This window comes from Gekko japonicus, unplaced genomic scaffold, assembly GCF_001447785.1.
Source record: "Gekko japonicus isolate JY-2015 unplaced genomic scaffold, Gekko_japonicus_V1.1 scaffold9, whole genome shotgun sequence".
Classification (NCBI taxonomy): Eukaryota; Metazoa; Chordata; class Lepidosauria; order Squamata; family Gekkonidae; genus Gekko; species Gekko japonicus.
In genome coordinates this window covers 3,268,246-3,277,453 of record NW_015168044.1, presented here as the reverse complement: position 1 = coordinate 3,277,453, position 9,208 = coordinate 3,268,246, and the positions used below count along the sequence as shown (strand labels likewise).

The 9,208-nt window shown below is 43.4% G+C and overlaps 1 protein-coding gene across 3 annotated transcripts in view; it reads right to left on the bottom strand.

The window, feature by feature from the left end:
• Window positions 1–9,208, bottom strand: part of PDLIM2 (PDZ and LIM domain 2 (mystique)) — a 53,977-nt gene that overhangs the window by 15,087 nt on the left and 29,682 nt on the right. For all 3 annotated transcript variants that reach the window (XM_015414203.1, XM_015414204.1, XM_015414205.1), the window contains exons 4-5: window positions 4,355–4,424; window positions 1,108–1,301 (exon numbers count right to left, since the gene is read on the bottom strand). In XM_015414203.1, the coding sequence (XP_015269689.1) occupies window positions 1,108–1,301; window positions 4,355–4,424 (264 nt within the window). The remainder of the gene's footprint in view (window positions 1–1,107; window positions 1,302–4,354; window positions 4,425–9,208) is intronic.

Here is a 9,208-nt window from a genome sequence, read left to right as displayed (position 1 = left end):
GACTCAGTAGGGAAATTTACCACCCTTACACAGGCACTCACAAGCCACCCACCTATCAGGTCACTCATCTGCATACCTCCTTAAAAAATTAAGAGATTAGCTAAAAAAGTGGTTTCAGGAGGACCCCCGCTTTTCAAAATGCTTGAAATTCATTTCAAACCACCGTCATAGAAATGATCAGAAGGTTGAATTCCACCGATCATTCCTACATGCGTGGGGGGAGATTTTTGCCCATTCTTCCCTCCCACAGTAGAGCCCAAACTCCCTACTCATGCTGTCCCTGGGGTATCCTGTCCCCCGGGAACAGCATTTTAGGGGACAGCAGAAAAGTTGCACTCTGTTGACGGAAATCCTTCTGTCAGTGGAGACTTTCAACAGGATTCAGACTACTGAGTGTGTCACAGATCTGGACAAATTCAGACAAGTCCAAGAGGACAGCAGTATAAGTCCTAGCAAAGTCAAGGACACTACAGACAAGGAGGTTTCCTTTTAAAATGTGGAAGTGTTGTCTAAACGAGATACATAAAAAAGAGCACAAATTCTGATATAAAATGCAAGTTGCTGAAACAAAAAAAGAAGGCAGCATATATTAACCATAAAAACAATTTTTTTAAAATGTATTTACATATATTTGAAGCGGGAAATTAATCAGGGAAGTGGCTGCCATGTCAGTCTTCCACAAAGCCATGAAAGAATTACCAAAGGAAGCTAGGGAAATCTCAGTGAAGCAAAAGAAACTATGTTGCTGAAACAGCTCTGTAGAAGACACAGGAAAGATGCTCATCCCTAAATCCCTTTTTTGGTGGGACAGCATCTGAAGAAATGAAGCGATGCCCATTGACTTCAGTGGCTTTCAAAGGGGATTAGTCAAACTTGTGGAACAACAGGTCTATCAATGGTTCCCACGATAATTAAAAGAAACCTCCATGTTCAGAAGGAGTGCACCTCTCTAAGCAACAACTGTCAAGATACAAACATGAAAGGATGTTGCCCCTCCATGCCTTGTTTGCGAGCATCCTGGAAAAATCTGTCTGGCCACTGAAGGAAACAGGATCTGTGGAGCAGATGGACCCTCCCACCTGGCCCTCCAGGGCTCTACTTACACACCTGTGGCTATTGACTACAGACTCTCCTGTGCTGTTACTGGGCAAACTGGGCCTCTGTGGGCTGCATGGGCTGGCAGCACGGAATCCAGGAGATGAAGGAGAGTAGGGACTGCTGGGCCATGGGCTGATGGAAGCTGGGCTGGAGTAAGAAGATCTCAGTGAACTCTGACCGTCATCTTTGGTTCTTAGAGAATCCTATAGGAGAAGGCCACAAAGAGTCAGGCAGATATCAAAAAGTACAAGTTGCAGACTAATGACCGATGACGTTTTTGATACCCAAAACGGAAATATTAAGTGATGCACCTGCACAACAGTAAAAATGTAGTAAACCAAATAACTGGCATTTGAGACCGTTTAATGTTACCACCAAAATGTATTGCCCTACCCTGCCACTGGTAGGGCAGACCCTGCTCAGTGCAACTTCACCTTATGAAGCTTTTTGTCTGGGGGCACTAGCACTCCATGATGGGTGCCCTATATTTTCTCTTCTGTATACACATAAAGGCAAGCAGCCATTCAGAGCTGTCACCAAGGGTCACATGGTTGGGAATCTGTTGGGGACCATATCCTGGCAGAGGGCCTACCACTGACCAGATACGTTTGGACCATCTTTTCCCAACAGGAATGGAACCTTGGCCCAGGGACTTTTGGGAGAGTCTGCCCAAAGCAGTGCCTGGAGAAATAAGCAGGTCATGACTCTTCTGCTCTCTTTTAAGCCCTACAGGCACCAGCGGGTCTTAAAGAAATACAGAAAGGGTTGCGCTCTGTTGCCTTCTCCAGGATGGAGTGTGCGCATGTGTACATGAGGGGGCACCATGCTTAAGAGTAGGGGAGACACTGATCCTTGCCCAGTCCTCCCCCACATAAAGTCAGCCCCACATTCATTATTCTTCTTTATCTTATTCCTAAAATCTTTGCACACTGATGGGTGTTGAAATGCCAAATTAACTGTAAGACTCAACCATTCAACGTTGAAATGCCAAATTAACTGTAAGACTCAGACTCAACCATTCAATGAAATAGGTTTTATAATTCTTGATAATTAATTATCTTGATAAAACAGGGGAATGGATAAACAATTTATCTGGCAAAACCTCACTCCACTTCACTCCATCACATGCTCAATACAAATACTATATAGGTTGCATCTTACTCTGGCCAGAAAGTAAAAGAGATAGCATACAAATCTGGGCAAACACTTCCAACACCAGACTGATGGAATCAATTTTTTATTCTTATTTACAGTGGAACGATTTGAAAACAAGCTGTGAAATGGTTTGTTAGATTCTTGGATATAAAATTATTTATGATTCTTTTACATACTTGATCACTCACTATCAACCAAAGACTCTCTGGCAGGCACTAGTTGCAACTAATAATGTTTGAGTGATAGCACTGGAAAACAGACTCTACTTCATCAGTTGGGGAGTGATCAAGGAAGATTCTTGATGCTGTCGAGATGGAAACTCTTACAGAAATTTTACAGACATAGAACGAATAGAGAGCACAAACTTAGCAGTTAGAGATCATTTATTGATGACCTCAGTGTGTAATTGATAACAGCTGCTGTTGGGTTGACTTTTTTGTTGTCTAGCACTTTCCTATATGATGGTAATAGTATTTTTCTTTTAATACAATGCTAAAAAATGTTAAAGGGATATTGCTGGTATGAGCTCTATAAATGTGAACGTAACAGGCTAGGGGAATAATTCTTAATTGCATCTCCATGCACACAACTATGCATGGGTTAACATGTACACGGGTTAAAGAGATCAGGTGCCCCAGTACAGAAGTCCATAAACTTTAATCCTGCATTGTCAAAAAAACGTATATGGAGGTAAATGGATTGCTCACCTGAAATCGTATGCTCAGCATCTCTGGGGAACTTTCACCATTGGTCTGGCTGGGAGAAAATTGCTGAGACCTGAAAATGGAGTGAACGGATCCTTAGAAAACACATTCTAATAACTCTCTAGTCCTGAGCAATGCGTGGACTAACAACTACCTAAACCTTTATACTTAAAAATTACAAGGCCTGATATAAACGGTTGCTCCCTGTAATATTTCTAGGCGTTTCTGAAGATAGTAAAAAGGTAAAGGTTCCCTTGCTCGAAAGCCAGTCAAGTCCGACACTAGGGTTGCGGTGCTCATCTCCGTTTCAAAGCCGAAGAGCCAGCGCTGTCCGAAGACATTTCCGTGGTCATGTGGCCGGCATGACTAAATACCGAGGCGCACGGAACGCTGTTACCTTCCCACTGAAGTGGTACCTATTTATCTACTTGTACAGCCACATAATTCCAAATCCAATTCACTCAGCACTGAGTAGGTTCCATAATTAAAAGTAACGGGAAGGATGCTGTGTCTGTAATACAGAATGAATTGTCTTCTGCAAAAACTGGCTCATCATATTCATAACCACCTTCCCCAGAAGTTCTAGGCAGTTAACAAATTAATCCATAAAATATATTGACAATTTATCTGGCAAAACCTCACTCCACTTCACTCCATCACATGCTCAATACAAATACTATATAGGTTGCATCTTACTCTGGCCAGAAAGTAAAAGAGATAGCATACAAATCTGGGCAAACACTTCCAACACCAGACTGATGGAATCAATTTTTTATTCTTATTTACAGTGGAACGATTTGAAAACAAGCTGTGAAATGGTTTGTTAGATTCTTGGATATAAAATTATTTATGATTCTTTTACATACTTGATCACTCACTATCAACCAAAGACTCTCTGGCAGGCACTAGTTGCAACTAATAATGTTTGAGTGATAGCACTGGAAAAAAGACTCTACTTCATCAGTTGGGGAGTGATCAAGGAAGATTCTTGATGCTGTCGAGATGGAAACTCTTACAGAAGTTTTACAGACATAAAATGAATAGAGAGCACAAATTTAGCAGTTAGAGATCATTTATTGATGACCTCATTGTGTAATTGATAACAGCTGCTGTTGGGTTGACTTTTTTGTTGTCTAGCACTTTCCTGTATGATGGTAATAGTATTTTTCTTTTAATACAATGCTAAAAAATGTTAAAGGGATATTGCTGGTATGAGCTCTATAAATGTGAATGTAACAGGCTAGGGGAATAATTCTTAATTGCATCTCCATGCACACAACTATGCATGGGTTAACATGTACACGGGTTAAAGAGATCAGGTGCCCCAGTACAGAAGTCCATAAACTTTAATCCTGCATTGTCAAAAAAATGTATATGGAGGTAAATGGATTGCTCACCTGAAATCGTATGCTCAGCATCTCTGGGGAACTTTCACCATTGGTCTGGCTGGGAGAAAATTGCTGAGACCTGAAAATGGAGTGAACGGATCCTTAGAAAACACATTCTAATAACTCTCTAGTCCTGAGCAATGCGTGGACTAACAACTACCTAAACCTTTATACTTAAAAATTACAAGGCCTGATATAAAAGGTTGCTCCCTGTAATATTTCTAGGCGTTTCTGAAGATAGTACAGCCACATAATTCCAAATCCAATTCACTCAGCACTGAGGAGGTTCCATAATTAAAAGTAACGGGATGCTGTGTCTGTAATTCAGAATGAATTGTCTTCTGCAAAAACTAGCTCATCATATTCATAACGACCTTCCCCAGAAGTTCTAGGCAGTTAACAAATTAATCCATAAAATATATTGCCATAAATCGTTCACGCGCGTATTACAGAGGTTCTGCACAGCAAAAAATCTGATATTTTCTCTTCTTCAGAGTTTCATTGTTAGTTTGTTTTCCTTTTGTGGCATTTTTTGTGTTATATTCTAGTTGTCGGCAATGGGAGTGCAGTCTTTGTAGTATGGATGGTCTTTGCGTTTTTATTCTGCGATTACTCCAGTATGGCAGCCCCAATGTGGCTCTGGGGGCATAACAAGAGGAAACTCCTCACATGTTCTGGTTGACTGTCATTCCCCCCCCCCCTGTTAATTTGAACAGAAAGAAGAAAGCCCACTGGAAATGTTATACATGTACACACACACACATATATATACATACACACACACACACATACACACACACGCTAACTTCTGACAAACTCTGAGAAACGGGGGGCGGGATAATTTTAACATGTACCGATTTAAGACCTCCTGCTAGAAGCATGCATGCAACTAATCCCTGTGTGAATCTGGACTGGGTTAGTCACAGAAATTCTCTCACCTCACACTTGATAAAAAAACCCCATGCTGATGGTGCTTCTTCAACAGAGACAGCTTGCCTCTCCCACAGGGTGTTCGCTATACGGCTTTCAAACGAGGCACAGATGGTGTGTCTGTGCACTACCCTAATTCTGTTGCCCTCCTCCAGGGAGAACACAGCAGCCTTCCCATACCAGGATCAAAAGCAGCCTTATTCCACTCCCACCTTCCCTCCATCACAGGAGGTGCGGGCTACAGCCGCAGTGCAAGAGGAGGGGTTGGATAAGTCCCCTGCCCCCAGTGCCAGACTCTGAACTTGGGGGGGGGGGAACAGAAGAAGTGCAGCTTCTTTTATAGTCTCTCTCAACAGGAATGTATTTGGGGCTTTGATGTAGCTGGGAGCTGGAATTCATTAAGGGGAATTAAATCACGGGGGGGGGGAGGCAAACTGCAGCGAGATGGAGAGAATGTAGAATAGGAAAGGCCCATAAGAATGGATGGATATGAGGCATGGGCCACATTGTGGGCCTGGACAGACTAGATCACTATGCTACCTAAGTGTATTTCAGAGATGGCCAATAAGATCTCCAGGCTATTTTATTCTCCAGATGGCAGCTCTAGTTATGGAAGCATATTTTATCACAAACCCCAATAACCTTTGCAAGTGGTAGGATGCCACAACATAGGTACCATGAACAAATCAGGGTTTCCCAGTCTTGGAGTGAGTGTACTTGGGTGTAGGAAATATGTAGATTTATGTATTACATTAAAAAAAATCAAGAGAGAGATTCAGCATTAAAATGTTGAATAATCCTATTGCTCACAATTTGAAAAACATTATCTTCATTTTGAGAGAAATGGTGGGAATCATGGATTGGTTAGATTAAGCTAGGGCCACCAGGGGCCAGATCCAGACACAGAGTCATCCACCGACTATTCCTGCTATGATGAAAGGTCTACGCCAACCGCCATTCCTTGCTGTGGTGTTACATCAGAGAGAGTACCCAAGTGTAATATATACACTTTTGTGGAAAACCTAACTGACAGAGCAGTAGAAGTTGCTCTGGATTTTGTCAGGGACAAAATCAAACAGGACTCCACTGGTTCCTTAAAGACTCACAAAAATTTATTCTCCCATAAGCTTTTGTGAGTCATAGCTCAGTTCATCAGATGTGCTGGAGACATCTGATGAAATGGTCTCTCACTCACAAAAGTTTGGGGAGGAATAAATTTTGTGAGTCTTTTAGGCACCAGTGGAGTCCTGTTTGATTTTGCTGCTACAGACCAACGCGGCCGGCCATTTTGTCAGGGACAACATTCCTTGAAGAAAAGGCCTCAGTCTGGACTCTTTATCAGAACTGTGAGTCTTTATGCAAATTTAAGATTATCTATGGAAGCTTCAGTTCATAAAAGCTTCAGATTCTATTGTAACAGTCAAGATTATTCTTAAGCAAATAACTGAAGACTTTCTAAGAAGAAGGCTGGCTAACTTGAAATTAGCTGTTCCCCATCACCGCTTCACTGACTGGTGGGGGGGAAACTGGGTGGGGGCCAGTGGCGTACCAAGAGGAGGGAGTGTGAGTTGCCCCGGGTGCAGTTTGAGGAAGGTGCTTGAAGGAAGGCCCTTGAAGCCAGGGTCATGCTGCATCCAGCCAAACATCTTTAATTTTTAAAATGCAGTTCTTGCTGAAGTCATGAGGGGCGCAGGGAAGTCTGAGCAAGCACTCTAGGATCAGCTAGACTTCCCTTTCTCCAAGCCTGAAGCAAACTTGCTTAACAGATTGTACAACCAAGCCAGCAGCTGATAGCTGTTACAGTTAAGTGCCAACCTGCAGGTAATTTTCTCCAATAGTCTAGCCTTTCTCTCTTCCTTTCCTCGTACCCAGCTCATCCAGATCTTGCAAAGCGGTAGTTAGGGTGTTGCAGCGAGATAAAACAACCTTTCCCTTTCTTAATTTCGCTCCCTGTTTTCTACATGTTTCTCATTCATTTCTGTCTCCCTTCACCTAATTCTTCCATGTGTGCCCCCCCCCCCCGCCGCCCTTTATTTTCACTTCTCGGTCTCAAGAAGACCTTCTCATCCCTATCCTGCTTGGTGACAGAATGTATTTAAGAGTAGTACAGTAGCAAACCTTTGTTAATATTATCAGCAGAAGGGACTGGTTCTGCTGGACTTCCAACCCCCTCTTGTTTGGACAGTGATTCTGTACTTGACATCAGCTGGCATTGCCACAGTAGCACTGGGTTTGCTGGGCACTGCACATTGCCCTGGTTCTTCTGGGCTTGCAAAAATCCCCCCTTCCAGTTTCTGCTGCAGAGATTCTCTGGTTTGACTTTAGTCATTTGTCACGATGAAGGATGGGGTCATCATAAGTCAGCTGAGATTTAATGGCCAAAAAAAAAGCAACAGAGAAGGGGATGTTAAAAAATTATCCACCCCAAGAGCCAAATAGGCTAGGTACACCACTGATGGGGGCACACCACCATCATGCTGATATTGTACCAGCATGTGACATCACTTCCAGTGGCATCATTATGTTGGGGCAACACTCTGGGATTCACCCCAAACACTATGGTTCAACAGTAGTAATGTCATGCGCTGGCATCACCAGAAGTGATGTCATGCATTGGCATACCCTAATTCCCTCTGGCACAGCAACTGCAGGCTGAATAGATTTCCTGTTCAGTTCATACTTCAATCATTTTTGAACAGTCGGTAGAGAGTTACAGCGGGAGACCTGGGGCTGGGTATGGACACAAAGGGGCAGTCAGCGATGACAGTGTGACGTCATTTCTGGGGGAAACCCAGATGTCACGCCTCTCTAGGAATCTCTGTGATTCTTAGAGGGGACTGATGTCAGCCCAACAGCCATTCTTTCTCCTCCCACAACCTCTCCAAGGTGGCAGGAAAGTGGAGCTGAGGGCATGGGATCTCCCAACAGCAGCAGGAGGGCTGGGAAACCTGCGTTACAGGCAAACACAGAGCAGAAGTGCGCCTCTCAAAACACTTTTTTAAAAAAGAGCTAGACTCAGGTCTGGAGGTTAGAGAAGAACATACTTCAATATGGGCCTCTCATATACTTGAACACCGCACACACATTTAGGCCCCATTTGCCAAGTTTGCTAAAAGGAAAAAAAAGATTCTAACGTCAAAGTCATATAACAATTGAAGATGGGTTAGGCCTACTCTAAGCCCAACTGGAGCTACTCCCTATGAGTGTCTTCACTGTACGCAAACTTTGCTTTTCATGGACCTGTCTCTATACCTCAATAATAGAAAAAACAGCCATGTGGCATCTTCCCCCACACCCAAAAGACCATCCCAGGGCACAAGGGTTGTATGTGTCCTGCCTTATATTGCTTGTGCAGAGTACCACACAGGCTTGAACGAACCCTCATGTTAGCTGACAACAGTGATTCTGAAGAGAAAGAAGTGACTTTTTGTCAGAAGCACTAATAAAGGACTAGAAACTTACAGGGGGAATTGTTCTATGAAGTCGAATCCCCCAGAACGGTGTTGTTTTTTTGCATAACGATGTTCTTATGAGGCTCCCATGGAATAAGGAGCCGTGGCTCAGTGACAGAGCATCTGCTTTCCATGCAAAAGGTTCAATTCCATGTGTCTCCAGTTAAAAGATCAAGTGGCTGGTCATGTGAAAAACATCTACATGAGACCAAGGAGAGCAGCTGCCGGTCAGAGCAGACAGCACTGACCAACCTTGAAAGACCAGTGGCTAGACTCAGTATAAGACAGGTTCATAGAGAATAGCTTTAGTACTGCACATACGAAGCCTCGGTATGTGCCACAAGAGTGCCAGAAAAGCTGACTCCAAAGACTCCAAGTGCCCCGGGGGCAAGTGTGGCAAAAGGGGCGAAGTTGCATGCTCAGGGGAGGGTGGAGGAGGAAGAGAGAAAGATGAGCCAAAGGTCCCGGAATGAGAGGAATG